The 19,791-nt window shown below is 39.1% G+C and overlaps 2 protein-coding genes across 2 annotated transcripts in view; one reads left to right on the forward strand and one right to left on the reverse strand.

Annotated features, from left to right (window-relative positions):
• The window catches only part of tbata (thymus, brain and testes associated), an 18,336-nt gene extending 13,418 nt beyond the window's left edge, over nucleotides 1-4,918 (reverse strand). Inside the window, exons 1-4 of the mRNA XM_077230860.1 lie at nucleotides 4,787-4,918; nucleotides 4,280-4,462; nucleotides 1,665-1,826; nucleotides 484-578 (exon numbers count right to left, since the gene is read on the reverse strand). Coding sequence (XP_077086975.1) covers nucleotides 484-578; nucleotides 1,665-1,826; nucleotides 4,280-4,457 — 435 coding nt within the window. The 5' untranslated portion in view covers nucleotides 4,458-4,462; nucleotides 4,787-4,918. The remainder of the gene's footprint in view (nucleotides 1-483; nucleotides 579-1,664; nucleotides 1,827-4,279; nucleotides 4,463-4,786) is intronic.
• A 1,455-nt stretch (nucleotides 4,919-6,373) lies between these two features.
• Nucleotides 6,374-17,629, forward strand: qrfprb (pyroglutamylated RFamide peptide receptor b). The gene is made up of 6 exons (XM_077230806.1): nucleotides 6,374-6,781; nucleotides 9,110-9,268; nucleotides 12,118-12,179; nucleotides 14,421-14,656; nucleotides 15,824-15,921; nucleotides 16,952-17,629. Exons 1-6 carry the CDS (start codon nucleotides 6,418-6,420, stop codon nucleotides 17,353-17,355), a joined length of 1,323 nt encoding a protein of 440 aa, XP_077086921.1. The 5' UTR covers nucleotides 6,374-6,417; the 3' UTR covers nucleotides 17,356-17,629.
• The last annotated feature ends 2,162 nt before the right edge of the window (nucleotides 17,630-19,791 follow it).

Genomic DNA, 19,791 nt, shown 5'->3' on the forward strand with positions numbered 1-19,791 from the left:
TATTCACTTATTTTCTTATATTAATCAGATTTTTCTTGATCTATTTTTTATCCAATTATTTAAGTATTTTGCATCTGACCATGTTATATAGTCTGAATAACTCGGATTTCAGCGTCTGGACAGTCGGTTCTTGACAAATCTGTATTGTGTGCAATGGGTTCAAAAGCTCGGGCTTTCCTGCTTTCCTGGTTTTGAAATGCATGATGTGCCAATGTGATTTAAAAGCTGATGTTTGATGTGGGCGAAACATTTTTAAACTGCAGCATTAAAGCTTTGCGTGAGGATGAATCATAAAGAGCGTTGGTCTTTACTACGTACTGAGCACTTCACACTTAAGATGAGAAGTTTCAGCTCAAAACATTGTATTCTTCGCTTCCTGATCATTTGTTTGTGAACATTATCTGTGCATCACACAGTGTTTTAGTCATTTGTGAACCCCAGTACAGTACAGTAAGTGAAGCTGAAAGGTCATAGGTCAAGTACCTCTCTCTTGTCATGGTTGGTCTCAGCGGCCGCTGAAAGAGTGACTTTAGTGGCCAAATCCTTCAGTTCCTCACGCCAGCTTTCAGAAATGAGGGCTGTGGAAACACAAAGATGAATGAAGAAGAAACAGAAGCAAGAAGGGCAAGAAAACAAGCACTGATGATGTATAGGGAGACCAGGTTATTTTTCCTCTAAATAGTCTGAGATGTCGCCTGCAGGTGCACTGAAAAAAAACCCCAGAAAAAAACAAAAATTTGTTTGTAGATTTAATTTAGTAGAGTTAATTTCACAATTGATAATTATAATAAAAAAGCCAAGTAAAACTTGCATGTTTAGGATGAATTAGACATCAAATTTTAAGTAGAACAACTGAAAAACATACTCCAATAATCTGGGTTTTATTTACTTTTTTTTCAAGCCAAAATGCATGCTGGGAACTCGTGCAATATTGTTTTTAAAAAAGCTTTAATACAAAATAAATATAATAATTAGTTCTAAATCAAGCTTTGAAATCTTGACAGGGAGTTCAAGAATTTTTCTTATTTGCTCATTGAAGAGGCCATTAAGTGACTGACCTTATATATATTTTTTTTTCTTTCTTTTTTTGTAATTAAAGGTAATCATAATGGTATTCATAATGTATATTTCAATGCACTACATATTTTCATAAATAATTGTGACCAGTTAAAATGCATTATAATATTTGCAGATTACTTGTTGCATCTGAAATTGGTTATTTGTAATGTGTTTTAATGACTCAGAACTCAAACAGTTTTAGTATCACAAATGAGATGTAGAGGATTTTCAATGAATAACTTAAATGCAAGTCTGTTCCTTACACACACACACACACACACACACACACACACACACACACACACACACACCCACACATACATACACACACACACACACACACACACACACACACACACACACACACACACACACACACACACACACATACACACACACACACTTTTTTTAGCTAAACAGCCTATGGATATTCAAACTAGCATCTCTTTTTGTGCTCCCTGAATAAAGAAAGTCACGTGGGTTCAGTGCAACATGAGGGTGATTCAATTATGACAGAAATTGGCGTTTTGGATGATGTATTCCTGTAAGACACAAAAGCAGAACATAAACCCGTCCATGTTCCTGTAATACACTGGTATCTGTACCTGCCCGCGGTCCGGATCGATCCGAGCTGATCTCAGATGTGAGAAACACAGATGAACGGCTCCCGCTGACACACACTTGACTTTTAATGAGTGGATGTGGACAGAGTGGAGTGAAGCCGTACCAGTCATCATTCACCATACACACCGGCTTGCCGTTCAACCCTGAGGAAAGAAGAGACCATGTGCTTGAGATGTGGCTTAACTTTGACTTTTTTCACTCCTGGCCTGGATTCATGCGGCGTAACACACACCGAACGCCTGCTCTGTCTGCAGGATTATTCACAGGATTAAAGTCAGGTTTTAATCAGATGCTAAAGAAAATGATCACAGGTTCTTTGAGGCGGAAAGTTATCAAAGAATTCAGGTGTGATGAAGGTGCATGAAGATTTAAGATGCGTGTGTGTGTGTTGTTTTGACGCAGTTGCACATCATCATTCATCATCATGAATTTCCATGTAGAACAAATGGGATCCGAGGCCTGTTTGTGCTTGATTTCATTCTGATGTTACAGCGATCTTAATTGCATATCATGTTTCAGGCTAAATTAGAGAGTTGTTGGCAGAATAGTGAGGGTTTTCAAATACAGACCTGCACATATTGACACTCCCTCGCATTCAGTGTGAAAAACTCAGCGTGAGAATGAAAATCAGTCGCGTTTGTTCACAAGGAGGTAAAAGCATGCCTGTTTATGCAGGACTTCATCATTAAAGTCATTCAAAGAACAGATTAACATTCAGCCACTTTCCAAATTTGACGGGCGACAGGGCGTCTGAGAGATGCGGTTGCCTAATAATAAGTTACATAATAAGTCCTAAAACCACACAAAACACTTTCACTGTCAGGATTCCTGCTACTATCCACTGATTCTCGAGGGCTGTGACAGCATGATAAAGGAATAAGAAATAAACATGGATAAATCTTTTCATCAGGCATTTACCTACTGCTTTTAACACAAAATATATTTCTCCTCATCTTTATCACTCATTAGGTGTCAACACTAAAATAATGCACGGTCATCATGACAAATCTAAAAGAAAATCTGTGGAGCTTAATCATATTTTTCATATCACACATCCATTAAATGTAGTAGTCATTTTGTTTTGCTGGTGTTGCTGAACCTATAAAATGAGAAATATGATCTAAAAATCTCAGTGACTCATCCTCATTTGTTAACATGAACTAACATGAATGAATGGACACGTCCCCTACTGAGTGGACACACACCCTGCCGCTGATTGGCTCACTCTCCTCCCCCGACACGAGTGGACATGCCCCCTGCTGCTGATTGGCTCACTCTCTCTCCTCCCCCATCATGAGTGGACACGCCCCTACTGCTGATTGGCTCATTCTCTCCACTCCCCCATCATATGTGGACACGCCCCCTACTCCTGATTGGCTCACTTTCTCCTCCCCCATCATGAGTGGACATGCCCCCTACTCCTGATTGGCTCACTCTCTCCTCCCCCATCATGAGTGGACACACCCCTACTCCTGATTGGCTCTCACCCTCCACTCCCCCATCATGAGTGGGCATGCCCCCTACTCCTGATTGGCTCACTCTCTCCTCCCCCATCATGAGTGGACACGCCCCTACTCCTGATTGGTTCTCACCCTCCACTCCCCCATCATGAGTGGGCATGCCCCCTACTCCCGATTGGCTCACTATCTCCTCCCCCATCATGAGTGGACATGCCCCCTACTCCGAATTGGCTCACTCTCTCCTCCCCCATCATGAGTGGACACACCCCCTACTGCTGATTGGCTCATTCTCTCCACTCCCCCATCATGTGTGGACACACCCACTACTCCCGATTGGCTCACTATCTCCTCCCCCATCATGAGTGGACATGCCCCCTACTCCCAATTGGCTCACTCTCTCCTCCCCCATCATGAGAGGACACGCCCCTACTCCTGATTGGCTCTCACTCTCCACTCCCCCATCATGAGTGGGCATGCCCCCTACTCCCGATTGGCTCTATCTCCCCCATCATGAGTGGACACGCCCCCTACTGCTGATTGGCTCATTCTCTCCACTCCCCCATCATGTGTGGACCCGCCCACTACTCCCGACTGGCTCACTATCTCCTCCCCCATCATGTTTGGACCCGCCCACTACTCCCGACTGGCTCACTATCTCCTCCCCCATCATGTGTGGACCCGCCCACTACTCCCGACTGGCTCACTATCTCCTCCCCCATCATGAGTGGACATGCCCCCTACTCCCAATTGGCTCACTATCTCCTCCCCCATCATGAGTGGACATGCCCCCTACTCCCAATTGGCTCACTCTCTCCTCCCCTATCATGAGTGGACACGCCCCCTACTGCTGATTGGCTCACTCTCCTCCGACACGAGTGGACACGCCCCCTGGCGCTGATTGGCTCACTCTCCTCCGACACGAGTGGACACGCCCCCTTACTGCTGATTTGTTACAACTGTGTTGCTCCCTATGATCCACATTTAACAGCGTTTCTCAGAAATCGCTTACTGCAATTATGCGCATTTTCACATATGCTCCAAAAGTTGGGTGGCACTCAACAGATTACAAACACAAGCATAAACCCATTTTATGTAAAACAGGATTGACGCAAGTCTGTGTGTCCGGAGCGGCTCACCTTGCATATGCCTGACTCTGTGTGGATGAGGATTGTGTCTGGAGAAGAAGGAGTGATGGCTCAGGGTCCCGAAGCGGAGACTGCCTCTAGTGGAGGTCCTGCTCGTGCTCGCGCTCTCAAACACGGCCTCAGGACTCTTCTGCACATCTCCATTCACTTGCTCATCTGACGTCTCCATTATCTCTGCAAGGAAGAGTCCAAGGTCATGTTAAAATATTCCAAATTCTCATTCCTTTTACAGCAGCAAAATATTCACCAGTTAAACAAGCTGAATAACTGCAAAATATTCACCAGTTAAACAAGCTGAATACAACACACTGGAAAAACTGCTTTACTTGCTTCCTTTGACACAAAAGGAAATGTCATGTACTTTAACAGACGGTACTTCATCATTTTAGCTATTTAGACACCAAAAGTTATCTTAAAAATTTTAGAAGTCTTCATTCATGCATTTATTTTTAAACATGCAATGTAACTCATTTATAAGTCCAACAATGCGCTGCTCACCTCAGTTCACTGTGTTTCTTCTGATGTTTGCTGTTGTTGCTTAGAGACTCTGAACAAAGAAACCCTGAAGCTCCAATAGCAGAGCACACACACTGCTAAAACACATCGACCTACGCCTTTTTTCATTGTTTTAAGCAACTTTGATTTCTCCTGAGTTTAAGTAAATGCATTAAACTTTAATTTTGAGCTCTGAAACACACTGCGGCTTTTTAAATAGCATATAAAACATACTTTTTTATGCTATGTTATAATAAATGATGGTAACACTTTACAATAAAGTTCATAAAACATTAGTTCATGTATTAAACCAACATGAACTAACAATGAACAAGCCATTTGTTAATCTTTGTTAATATTAGTTAATAATTAAATACAACTGTTCATTGTTAGTTCACAGTGCATTAACTAGTGTAAACAAGATTTTAATAAAGTATCCGTAAATGTTGAAATTAACATTAACAAATATTAATAAATGCTATAAGTGCAGTTCATTATTAGTTAATGTTAACTAACTAATGTTAACTAACGAACATAATTGTAAAGTGCAACCGAAATGATTATTAACAAACTAAATAAATTACAAAATATTTTACATGTTGCTTTTGTTCTAGCATTTTTTTTTTTGACATTAGGATCTCTGCGAAGGCCAAAATAAAGACACAGTTAGGGAATGGTTAAAGCGGAGATTAAATATGGATTCGTTTATTCACAAATGCAAACCTGAAGAATCAATTCATGAATATAAACTAACCAACGCATGACTATTTCTGATGTATGGCAATCGTGGGCCACACTTTTGTGTGTCAATCATAAGCACTTACTCAGCGGGAGTTTTCTGCACCACATGACGTGTGTCTTACAGAATCATCGCCACAGATATTACAGGATGAACAACAACTAATACCTCTATATCCAGTTCCTCTGTGATAAATCGCCCAATGCGGACTGAATGCACACAAATCATTGAAAATGTCAAAACAGCTCATGTAACCCAAGTAATTTAAAGAAAATTGATTGATGTTTGCAATAAATTGTGTGTGTGTGTGTGTGTGTGTGTGTATATATATATATATATGGCGGAACGAGTGTGTGTGTGTGTGTGTGTGTGTGTGTGTGTGAACAAACTCACGCAGTTTATAAATATGACAATAAAAAGTAGCCAAAAAATCGGAAATTATGGCCAAATAGTCGAATTTATGTCATTAAAAAGTCGAAATTTGAATTTTATGACACAGGCCTACTAATTCATAATTTTTACTTTGCTATTAAACATAAAAATAAAAAGTCGAAATTATGACATGCTACCAAGTCAATTAGGCTAGGACCTATATAAGTCGAAATTATAGCCGAGTCACATAAGAAAAAGAAATGACGAGATTAAAAGAGTCTCTATATGTCATTATTTCGACGTTTTATCATAACTATGATTTACAAAAGCATGTTTTTTTTCTTCAAGAGGCGAAAATAAGGGTTTCAAGTCATACTTTGGCGAACGCGCACTGACGCACCCCACAGAAGCTCGGGCGCGCGCGCGCGCAGGGATTTTATTAGAGCTCACTGGACGTCACTTGATATAGGCTATGAATGTACTTTTCCCCTTCGTATGTGAATAATATAATAAAGAAAGCGAGATGTCTTCTTCCACCACAGAGATGACGGCCACAACGAAGATCACCCCTGAGGCGCTCCAGGAACTCCTGCATTACTACAACCTTTCCCGGCAGGAATTCATCGATACATACGACATCCAGCCGCTGGTTTACATCCCTGAACTCCCACCCGGAGCTAAAACCACTTTTGTGGTCGTATATGTGATTATTTTCGCGGTGGCGCTGGTTGGAAACAGTTTGGTGGTTTATATTGTGGCGCGTAAACGCGCGATGCGAACGGCGACCAACATCTTCATCTGTTCGCTGGCGGTCAGTGATCTTCTCATCACCTTCTTCTGTGTCCCGTTCACACTCCTGCAAAACATCTCCTCAGAGTGGCTGGGAGGTCAGAGAAATCATTTACAATCCATTAATCACTTTAATTACTCATTATCAAACATGGCACGACATGAAGATGGTAGTTGATGATACTAGAAGTCGATAAACACTGACAAGTAATGACATGTTAATCTTCAAATGACTGAAATTAGTTCAACATTTCATGTTATTGTTCAGTTTATGAGCTCATATTAGCCTAATTAAAATGTTTAGTGAATTACTTGTTAAAACCATGTCACAATAACAGCATTGGAGCAGGTGGCGCATATAAAACAGCATATAACCATGTACATTTCAACCTAAAATGTCGATGTTTGCGTTTGTTATTTGTGATCTACAAAACATCAGACGTTATTATAGGTGACATTTTATAATAATTTAAACGTTTGAAATTTTAACATCTAAAACTAACAATACACAATTAGTGTCGATTAATTCACAGTCAATAATTTTACATTTTTCCTCATGCAAATCAAATGATATTTTATTAATTAAGAGGTTATATGGAATATTAGTATGTTTATGTTTATTAAATCATTTGTCACTGCAGGATCATGTAAAATGAAGTACTGAATATAAAAAGGTGATTAACATGGTGAAACATGAAAAGTTAAATGTATATACAATATATGTATAAAATGTTGAAAAATGTTATGTTAAAAAAATATTACACGCATACACACACACACTCTTACTCTCACAATCTCACAGAGACTCTCTCTCACACACACACACACACACACACACACACACACACACACACACACACACACACACTTACTTTATGGTGCAAGCCACACACATGGTACTATAGTATCATCATGGTACTTTGTGGTTCTTTCTTTTAAGTGAAAACCTAAGATTTTCCCAATTTTTACATATTATATGTTCAACAATCCTGTAAATGGAGGATGTCGCTTACGAAAAAGCACCAAAGTACCATGATAATACTGTTTTTTGTGTGTGGCGTACCATGGTATATAGTATGAATGTAGTTGAATGTAAATACCATGATTTATGAATATGGCAATCATTCAAAAAACTCAAGGTATCTCTATTGGACAGCGTTTCTGTCTGGCGTCCGGCAGTGTTTTATAAAGGCAGTTTTCCTGGGGTTTAATTAAAGATACGCTTCAGGTCTGAATCGAGAGTGTGAATATGAGAAACTGAGAGCAAAGACAAACATCTCCTCTTATTTATATGATCATCACTGCATTAAAACTTCAAGAACACAATGTAAACACTGTTTAACTCATATACACACACGCATACTAATAACTTTATGCAAATAAGCAACGACATGATCCGGTGACAACCAATGGGAGCGCAGACAATGAAGTTCACTTGATCTGTGTACAGTTGTACAGGCTTTGTGCATGCTAAATTTCTGTAGTTAATAATATATTTTACATTTGTGATTTATTATTAATCTTCTCCACTTTCTCATAAAACTGTCAATCATGCAGCTTTGAATGTTTCATTCCATGCACTAAGCCAAGAGCTCAAAAGGTCATCACACCCGACCACAGCGAACAACTGCTTTCGAGTTTCTTCTCCCCCGCATTAGTTTACGTGTGAATGGAGATGAATGGAGTTGAATGGAGTTGAATTGAGGTGAATGGAGCACAAGGTCCAGTGTGACGCACCTTTAATCCTCAACACTTCTGTGTTTTGTGCTCCTCACTTGCTGAACATCACATTTCTCTGCGCGGTAAATCACTTTGTCATGTTGCAACTGCAAATATTCATAATAAACTTGTTTAAATTTCTTTAGGGATTTTTTTTAGAGACAGAGTTAAAGGATGAGATAATTTAATGTCTTTTTTTCTTCAGTCGAAAAGAAATTATGTTTTTTTGAGGAAAACATTTTTCTCCATATAGTGACTTCAATGGAGTCAAACGGGTTGAAGGTCCGAAAGTGAGTTTCAGTGCAACTTTAAAGTCTCGACACGATCCAGCCGAGGAATACGAGTCTTATCTAGACTCTTCTGCCGACATAAAGACATTTATATACTTTTTAACCACAAATGCTCATCTTGCACCAGCTCTGCAATGAGTAGGCTAATCAAGATGAAAGGTCTATAAATGTTTATTTTGTTAGAAAATGGCCGATGGTTTGTCTAGATAAGTCTCTTATCCCTCGGCTGGATCGTGTCGAGACTTTGAAGCTGCACTGAAACTCACATTTGGGCCTTCGAACTTTAAGTGCTTTAACCATCCATAAATTGTATTAAAAATATCAGTCATCTGTCGATATCAGTTGCGCACTACTATAAATTGTGCTTCAATCTTTCACGGTGTGTGTTTTCTGTTTTTGTGTGTGTTGTATGTGCAGGTGTTCTAGTATGTAAGACGGTTCCTTTTGTGCAGACCACAGCCATCGTCACCGGCATCCTCACCATGACCTGCATCGCCATCGAGAGATACCAGGGCATCGTCTATCCGCTCAAAATGAAGAGGCAGTACACGCCGAAACGAGCCTACAAAATGTTAGGTAAGGTCAAACACACACACACTCGACGGTTTACTAACTCAAATAAACATGCTCGAGAAGCCCTAAAAATCTGATTTGACTTACTTGCGCGCTTAAAGGGATAGTTCACCCAAAAATGATAATTCTGTCAGTAATTACTCTCCCTCATGTTGTTCAACCCCGTAAGACCTTCGTTCATCATACAAACAGTATTCTCGTCGCTTGATAAACTTAAGATTGAGCCACTGTAGTCACTTGGACTATTTTAACGATGTCTTGAATAACTTTTCGGGGAACAAGTGTCAATCCCTTAGAAGACTATGGAGGAGTGATCCAGCTCTCAGATTTAATCACAAATATCTTAATTTGTGTTCCGAAGATGAACGAAGGTCTTACGGGGTTGAACAACATGAGGGAGAGTAATTACTGACAGAATTTACATTTTTGGGTGAACTATCCCTTTAATACACATTCCTGGTGTTACAGTGCAACTTAAAAATAGAAGGTTTCATAAAAATGTATTAACTAACGCTTCACCACTGAAACGACTTTCACTTTCAGATGACATCACAAATCCCTCGTACTTTTAACATCACATCAGAAGGCAGCTCACAAGCCGGTGTCTCTAACAGGTCCTGTGGATCAGTCTGATGTAAATCCCATCGGTCACTGCAGGGTATCGGGATTTCTAAAGAATGGAGAACATCATTATATCCACAAACTGCTGTGCTCTCTAATGTGACGGTTTATATTCGGAGGTCTGTGGACTGATATATAAAGTTCTAAAATTAATAAAAAAGTATTCCACAAAACGTCCAAAAAACAACCCAAAATTCTCGGCCACTTCTCAGTTCCGAAAGTATTTTCCCATACATTTTTTCCATAGGTGTTTTTTTTTATAAAACACACGAACCAAACCAACCAGCTGCCAGGTGAACCACACACTCTCACACTTGAAACCGTTAACCCCGGGTCCTTCCGAACCCCGGGTCCTTCCGAACCCCGGGTCATTCCGAACCCCGGTCATTCCGAACCCCGGGTCATTCCGAACCCCGGGTCATTCCAAACCCCGGGTCATTCCGAACCCCGGGTCATTCCGAACCCCGGGTCATTCCGAACCCCGGGTCATTCCGAACCCCGGGTCATTCTAAACCCCGCGTCATTCTGAACCCCGGGTCATTCTAAACCCCGGGTCATTCTGAACCCCGGGTCATTCTGAACCCCGCGTCCTTCTGAACCCCGCGTCCTTCTGAACCCCGCGTCCTTCTGAACCCCGGGTCATTCTGAACCCCGCGTCCTTCTGAACCCCGCGTCCTTCTGAACCCCGGGTCATTCCGAACCCCGGGTCATTCTAAACCCCGGGTCATTCCTAACCCCGGGTCATTCCGAACCCCGGGTCATTCTGAACCCCGGGTCATTCCGAACCCCGGGTCCTTCTAAACCCCGGGTCATTCTGAACCCCGGGTCATTCTAAACCCCGGGTCATTCCTAACCCCGGGTCATTCCTAACCCCGGGTCATTCTGAACCCCGGGTCATTCTGAACCCCGGGTCATTCTGAACCCCGGGTAAACTGATTCCTGTGCTATTTTGATTCACTTTTCACACACGCAACACTTGATCCATTAATACTAACACTTTCTTTTCTCTCCTCTTCTAGTCTATATCTATTTTTCTTTAAAATACATATACTGCATTAGACTAAACTAAAGGCCATTCCTCACTGAGTCCGAAATTCGCGTCCGAATTTTTGCACGTTAAAAAATAAATAAAACCTCACATTATGTCAATCACGCTTGCACACTGCCTCCGAAACTTTCGTCCGTCATACAAAAAATCGTATTCCGGTTCGATTTTCTGCGTTTTTCGCATCTGTATCAAGCAGTTTGAATGGGGTTTTAACAATTCAGAGCCACCGAATCACGAAAACGATTTCGGACTCCGTGTGCAAGGGCCTTAACTCCTATTGTTAGTTTCACTGCTTCTATTGCTCTCCTCATTTGTAAGCCGCTTTGGATAAAAGCATCTGCTAAATGATTAAATGTAAATGTATCTTATACTTTACCAGATGTTAACAATTAATCCTGGGTATTGATAAGCTGATGTTTCACACTGTACATTCATAAACCCTGGATAATGTCCTCATTTGCTGCGTCACTGTTTGGACAAACGCCGCACACAATATGTTTCTGCAAAGGCTCTAAAACCGCACATCCTCATCCGTCTGTGTGACATTTTCTCCCTGAGACGCTGGAACTACTGTTTATGCAACGTTTCCGTGACTGTCCAAAGCACGTGATTATGAGGCACACGATTCTGTTTAACGGTGCAAAAGCGGAACGACGACAACCCGGGTTTAAGCGCAGAGTGAAAAGCCTTAACATGACTAGATTTGAAGCAAAAAAAGTATTTAAAAATTGGAAGAAAGTACAAGACCAAACTTGACCGCTTTAATGAAAGAAAGAACTACAATGTCATGAAGCATTGAGAATCTTAATTAAGAGATTTTCTTCGCAGAATCATGGGTAATGTAGTTTTTCCACCAGGAATTCAACCGTTAAAGATGATTAATTAATAAATTACAATAATAACTAAATACCATCAATTCACAGTAGGCCTGTTATCTTTAAAAAGCAATTCCCCAATGGAGAAAATAACAGCATAAAAACAAAACATCGTTAAATAAATGTAATCTCTCCGTGTTGGGAAATACAGACACAATGAAAACTAGCTTTTCATTAGCATGTGCAAATATGAGCGGTTCCCTCAGGGCTTTTTCTCTGCTAGGTTGGGGTATTTGCAGCTGTTCTTCATTAACATGACGGACTCATGGGGAAAATCCATTAATATCCAGGTTTATATACATATGCAGGGCTGGTGTGGATCGCTGCGGTCATGGTGGGATCACCGATGCTGTTTGTGCAGCAGTTAGAGGTGAGTGACTGATAAAAGCCACATAAACGGTTTAATTTAATCACTGTTAACTGAGGACATTTAACAAGCACAGGGTTAATTGCTTTGACACGTGAAATGTGAGATGAATCAGCCAGAGATTCACTCGAGTCGAGTGCGGCTCATTTATCGCAAGGTCAAGCATTATTCAGTGATTTATTTGCGTTCACAGTCAACATGTTCCCACTCATTTTACTTCTGTAATGCGATGCATTTACAATTGAAACAGGAAATCAGTTATGCACATAACTTGCTTTACCTACAAAATGGCTTTTATCTACTGACATAACTTTAGGCACATGCAATGGCATTTTACCCAATAGCATTATATGTTTCCTTTCCATAATATTCAGCAAAATATGATTGATTTTATCCACTGGATTTGGTTTGTAACACTTTAAATGGAAGCCTTTACATATAATGCATTGTTATAAGCATTCATAAATTATGTTGTAATGCATTGTTTTCATAAAAAAATTCAAAATGCATTTTAATATTTGCAGATTACATCTGAAATTGTTTTTTTCCCCATACATTATACTTTCTAAAGGTGTAACAATGAGTAGACGAGTATTATAATTGTTGTTACAATTATTCATGAGATCATACAGTTCATTATAAGGCATAATAAATGAGTAACAAGTCATTACTCACCCTTGTGTCCTTCAATGCTGCAGGCCGATGTGCAAAATGCTTTTGAAGAACCGTATTGCAGCTTTTTTCCATTTAGCAATCTCTGTCAAATTCGGAAAGTTACATAAAAGTTTTATAAAGCATCATATAACAGTAGTCTAAAGGCGGGCATACACTGTGCGATGTCTGTGCGATTTCAGCAAGGTACCTACTCACACTGAACGAGTAAATCGCATGCGATGTAAAGCCAAAGCTCAGGATTTATGCGCTCACACTATACGGTCCGAACGTCGAGCTGCGACTGCTCACACTATACGTGTGAAATATGTGCGATAAACCCCCGTGCTGGGTTGCGCCTTGACCATATCATCCAGAGAGATATTGTCAAAACAAGCATCAGCTATCAATATCAAGATGATTTAGCACTTCCACTTTATGTATTAAATTATTATTAGTATTATTGTATTGTATCATTCTAATAATAATAGAATTATATGCCTATAATTCATTGTAATCGACCTAAATGTTTTAGACAATTTTCAATGAGGATCCTCGTTGAAAATTGTCTAAAACATTTAGGTCGATTACAATGAATTATAGGGATATAATTATATTAACAGTCCATAATATGTCCGAACACTGCAATAATTAGTCATCAATGAAAATTAAAAACAGGTTTATTTCAAAAACATTGTTTAACAAATTAATAAAAGAGGCATGGTGCCACATCGCAGCTTGGAAGACGTGGGTAGGCCTAATAACTGGACAAACTGGAGGTAAGCAACAGTAATTTTGTAGCTAGTTTGAACTACAGAACTTAAAGTTCCCTCTTTTCGTTTTTTTTTTCTGCAGATTGAAATGGTTAAACTCTGTTTTCGCTCAGGCGCAGTGAGGGAAAAAACACTGAGTTTAGGGCAATCTGTTCGTAGCTCTGCTTCAACTGTGCGATATAGTCACGAGGAGTGACCAAAATTTCTGACATGCCAGAAATCCATCCGACCATCCGATTGGTGATCGGGAGAGGTTATTCGCATCTCGTTTCCCCTTGTATACTGCACGAACACTGCACGACAAACGACGCACGACAAAGCTGAAAATCGTCCCGAGCCGAAAAAGAGTCGCACGAGTCAGAATTCGGCTCAAAATCGGACGAAATTCGCACAGTGTATGCCCGCCTTTAGAGTAGCAGTACAACAATTGCATGATAAAGAATATGAAAATGAGCAAATTGCAGATTTGAAGTTTCTAAAGTTTGCAATTGAATTTACAGTGCTGTAATCGATTCAGCCGTTTTGCAACTTCCAGCAGACTGAATTACACGGTTTACCTTCTCTCTCTCTCTCCCTCCCACACACACACACACACACACACACACACACACACACACACACACACACACTCCAAAGTCTGTCTCTCCAAAGATATCTAAACGTTTACAAAGATTGACATTCAGAGAGCATTTCTGATTGGCTAAGACGACACATTTCAGACAGTAGGGAGATTTTATGCATGCTTATGCATTTTTACGGCTCCTTCATGCATGTTTGTCTGCATACCAGTTAGGTTTCCTCAGTTATCTGTGTTCCTCAGGTGAAGTACGACTTCCTATACGACCACCATCACGTGTGCTGTCAGGAGCGCTGGCCTTCACTGGTGCACCGCCAGGTTTACACCACCTTCATGATGGTGGCGCTGTTCCTGCTGCCTCTCACTGCCATGCTCTTCCTCTACAGTCGCATCGGCATCGAGCTCTGGATCCGCAAGCGTGTAGGAGACTCTTCAGTCCTCAGCACCATGAACCACAGAGAGATCAACAAAATCTCCAGGTACACAGAGAAAAGGGACAAAACAGACTGAGATCTCTTGAAAATGTTGGATTTTTTATTTATTTTTTACAATCAACACATTCCCAACCTATTTTACTTTAATATTAATAATGCGATGCATTTTACAATTGAAACAGAAAAATATAATACTTACAAAATAAACCCAAAAAGCATTACATGTTTCCTTAAAAACAAAATCCAGTGGATAAAATTAAGCTTATTTTTCTGATTATGGAAGCACTTTACTTGAAGCCTTTATGTGGAAGTATTCATTATGCACGTTGTTGCATATAACCAGATTACATTTGACATTGGTTGTTTGTCATGTGTTTTAATGCATTATACTTTCTGAAGGTGCAACAATGAATAGATGAGAATAATAATGTATTATAACTGTGGTTACAATTATTATCATATAATTATCATATTATGATCATACAGTGCATTACTAGACATAATTAATGCATTATAAAGGCTTTAAGTGTTACCCATATTAATTTTAGTTCAGAAGCTCATACTTTTGCTCCATGAAAAATGCATTTTTCGAGTCGAGTGAATACGACAAGTTTTTCTATGAATTGTGGTGAACAGTTACTTTTAAAAGTTATGCGTTAAATTATTGCGTTACTCCCTAAAAAAAGTTACTAATTGTGTTATGGAAATGGAACGTGTTTACAGTTATGGGAAGTAATGAGTTAAATTACCTGTGTGTTATTTTATCTCACCTTAGCTGGACTTTTTTTTAAATTACAAAATATAAGTAGGTCTATTTTTGGCAAATGTAAAGGCCCTTTAATACCAAAAGTGAAATAAACTAAATTCATTTTTGCTATACGGTTGAATTGGATCTAATAAAGTGAGATTATTAACCATTTATTATTAACCACAAAACATTTAATTAATCGCAGGTTTCCATAATAGTCTGACAGTGCATTTCACTGTTTTTATACATTTTGAGGAACAAAAATAATGGGAAAACAAAGGTACTTGCATAACATATTTGAAATAGTAATTAAAGATATTTTGTCGTGAATTTAAAAAAGTAGTACGTTACTTTACTAGTTACTTATTGGGGAGAGTAATCTGATTACATTACTCACGTTACTTGTAATGTTTTACCCCAACACTGGTAGTGATATGACTTTCCTTTTTTTGCTGTTCAAACAGGAAGAAGAAACGTGCCGTCAAAATGATGATCACTATTGTGCTGCTGTTCACCGTCTGCTGGGCACCGTTTCATATCGTGCACATGCTCTTCGAGTACAGTAAGTGTGTCATTTTACACTAACTCCGCCCACTGATGTTTGATTGGTCCAGACAAAATTACAAAAGAAGCTGGTTTGTCAGCAAAAGCATTAGTGCAAATCAATCAGAGTTCGAATTCGGCTTTTCCCATCACATACAGTATCAGATCGGAAAGGCATTTATTATTTTCAATGAAAATGAAGAAAATATTCGAAAAGTGGAAATAAAGTGTCTAACGTGTTTAATAATTGGGTGTTTATCAGTTAGCTTTATTTTCCCAATAAGGCGTCATCCATTTAATTATTGTAATAAATATAATAATTTACAATGTTATTATTGCATAACGATTAATGTACAACAACACTGAGGTGCTAATAGTATCTGCAACTAAGTATAAATAGAAAATAATGCTATTTTACAGTGTAAATAGAATCTAGTTGCCATTTATACAGTATAAATAGCCACTGCCTGCAAATTACATACGTTTTTATAATAACGTTATTATACATTTTTAATGACAATTATGTTCCTACTCGGTTTTTTATATTGAGATTTAAATGGTGACTGTCATAAAACGGATTTATTCAAACATGCATTCAATATTGAAGAACAGGATAAGTAAAAATACAATTAATATGCAATATAGTGCATATTTAGCAATAAAACAAAACGCATAAAACATTAATAGCTATAAATAATGATTTAAAAAATAGTGACAAAACAGAAGAATATTTGACTAAAATAAAAAAGTTATGAAAACACAATATAATATTAGCAATCATAATTTTATTTTACATAACAACCGTAAAATTAATCAATGTTTTAATTTCTTCATTTTCAAATGCTTTCACTAACTGTGATTTTGTCTATGAACATTTCTGAAATGCATAACTTATAGTTATCTCTGATAACAGATCACTGTAAATTGTAATGTGGACTCATGCATTTTTGCATGCATTGAATTAATTGACTGTCCAATATGAGCTGTCAGCAATAAACCCTTACAGCTTCATGCACCGAAATCAAAATACCTGTTCGTTCTTCATTCAGATGATCTGGAGAAGAGCTACGACGAGGTGACGGTGAACATGATCATCGCTGTGGTCCAGGCCATCGGCTTCTCCAACTCCTTCAACAACCCCATCGTCTACGCCTTCATGAACGAGAACTTCAAGAAGAGTTGCGTCTCCACGCTCTCCTCTTACCTGAGGCGTCCCGGCCACCAGGGCGGCGCTATACAGCGGCCCAATCTCAGCGTGCACTTCTCCAAACACCTCAAACCTGAGGCCTTCAGCAGCAACACCACCAGCGGGAACACAGAAGCCCTGCACGCGCACCAGAACCGAGTGTTGAGCTCCTCACAGGGAGATCTGGAGATATCGACAGCGTTCGCGGAGCAGAAAGTCAAAGCCGCTACATCCCAGCTGCCCTCGAGCAGCGCCTGCGTCAAATAAACTCATGACATATGCAGAGGATCTCACACATTGAGGTGTTCTTGGCAAGAAAAACCAGCCTTAATCTCAATACTGCTGTCGGATGAGTTCGGGATATCACATCCATGATGGGAGACGCAGAGAAAAAGACACGCTAGCGCTAGTTAGCGTGGAGCACAACAGACTGACCTCACTTAAAGGAGTAGTTCACTTCAGAATAAAAATTTCCTGATCCTTTACTCTCCCCCACATGATCCAATATATTCATGTCTTTCTTTCTTCGGTCAAAAATAAATAAAGGTTTTTGAGGAAAACATTTCAGGGTTTTTCTCCATATAGTGACTTCAAACAGTTTCAAAGTCTCGACACGATCCCAGACGAGGAATACGAGGCTTATCTAGACAAACCATCCGCCATTTTATAACAAAATACACATTTAAATACTTCTTAACCACAAATGCTCATCTTGCACCAGCTGTGATGCGACACGCATTACGTAATCGTTACGGTTCAGAAATGTAGGGCGTAAAACTCAATCTCATTTTCTCCTCCAACTTCAAAATAATATGACGTCATTGTTTTACCTTTTATTTATACATTACATTTTTTGTAAATGCACGTTCGCTTTGTAAACACTAAAGGTGATGATACACAGGGCAACTTTTTGGGCAATTTTGCCGTCAAGGGCCAACCAGGTGAGACACAGGGCCCACGGCCAATCTAAATTATCCAGATAGAAATGTATTGCCCATTTTCAACGGGAAAGTGCTCAAGCAACATTGCTCAAAAAGTTGCCATGTGTATCATCACCTTAAATCTGTACTTACTTTCAATGTGATTACGTAATGTGTCGCATCACAGAGCTAGTGCAAGACGAGCATTTGTGGTTACAAAGTACATAAATGTTTATTTTGTTGATAAAATGTCTGATGTCAAAATATGGAGAAAAACCCTGGAATGTTTTCCTCAAAAACCTTCGTTTCTGTTCGACTGAAGAAAGAAAGACATGAATATAGTGGATGACGTGAGGGCGAGTAAATGATCAGGAATTATTATGAAGTGAAAAGACCAGCATCCTCTCAGTATTTACTCGTCATCATGTCCTTCCAAACCCAGATGCTATTTTTCTGTGGAACACAAAGAGAATTTTTGAAGAATCTTTAGTTTCATAAAACAACAGTTCACAGCGATCACAACTGTCCAACTGCAATAGTAACAGAAGCACAGGGTCTAAAAGCACATGGTGATGGGAAAAAATATTTCAGGGAAAAAAAGTTTCGGGGAACGCTGTGTTATTTTAGTATCAATAGTTATGTTTCCATCCAAAGTTGTGAATTTAACTTGCATTAAACATTTGTGTATAAAGCAGCATTTCTGTCTAAGAGAACAAAATCGTCACTTCCTGATGAACTGGTGCCAAATATCACCAGAAATGGAAGTCGCTGCAGTAAAGCCACTGTGGGCGTTTTACGTAAGAAAAACCGCAGCCGTGTTAGACAGCTCTGGGAAGGAAATTAAACTGACCCAGGCATTTCAGAATGACCAGACATTGAAATAAGATCCGCTGGTTAGTCCAGTTATGCCATCTCATCTCGCAGTCACATGACTTTTTAATGTGCATTGAGGAATTTATTCGGTAAATGTGTTTCCATCATAGTTTATGCGCATGTATACTAAATTTAGTGTACGTTATTTTAGATGCACTTCTAGAATTAATGCACATTTTGGTGTTTCCTTCAAGCGTTTTTTTTTTTATGCGATAACCCAAAATGTCCATAAAAAAGGTTGGGTGGAAAATGGCTATTGATTTATTAATATGTAGTTTAAGTTTTTAAGTAACAAAAATGTTGTTGTACACAAGCCACAAGGTTAAGTAAATGACAGAATTTAAATTTTTCTCTTTATGTATGTGCATGTGTAATGCATTATAAAGGTATTTATAATGAACACTAATGCACTTCATATTTAAACAAAGTTAAAATGCATTATAAGGTTTGCAGATTATGTCTCAAATGGGTTGTTTCATGTTTTAATGCATTACACTTTCTAAAAGTGCAAGAATGAATAGATGAGTATTATAATGTATTATAACTGGGGTCTCTATTCATGCAATCATACAATGCACGGTGCATTACAATTCATAATGCATTAAAAATATCCATATAATGTCTTCAAGTAAAGTGTTGTGAAACGTTGTTGTGAAACAGTGATGTGCTCTTGAAATGGTAACAGGGTAAGAGTGACGAGCGCAACTACAGATTGATAAAAGACACTGTAAATACTCCATTGGCAGCTCTGATCTTTAAAATGTGTACTTTATATATTCACTTTGCTCAGATATTATGAAGGAATGCTTTAAGTATTCTTTCAGAACGATTAGAACCACTTGCGATGAACAGCTGGGACTGTTCAATTATTCGCGCTAATGACAATGATCTAACGTGTTGAAACATTTGT

This window comes from Siphateles boraxobius, unplaced genomic scaffold (assembly GCF_051911475.1).
Source record: "Siphateles boraxobius isolate OS27281-9 unplaced genomic scaffold, OSU_SipBor_1 151, whole genome shotgun sequence".
NCBI classification, from domain to species: domain Eukaryota; kingdom Metazoa; phylum Chordata; class Actinopteri; order Cypriniformes; family Leuciscidae; genus Siphateles; species Siphateles boraxobius.

Bases quoted from the DNA above. Each gene is read 5' to 3' on its own strand.
- qrfprb (XM_077230806.1), top strand. From the start codon at position 6,418: ATGTCTTCTTCCACCACAGAGATGACGGCCACAACGAAGATCACCCCT. The intron at 12,180-14,420 runs GTGAGTGACTGA...TGTGTTCCTCAG, and splicing joins TGTTTGTGCAGCAGTTAGAG to GTGAAGTACGACTTCCTATA. The intron at 14,657-15,823 runs GTACACAGAGAA...CTGTTCAAACAG, and splicing joins GAGATCAACAAAATCTCCAG to GAAGAAGAAACGTGCCGTCA.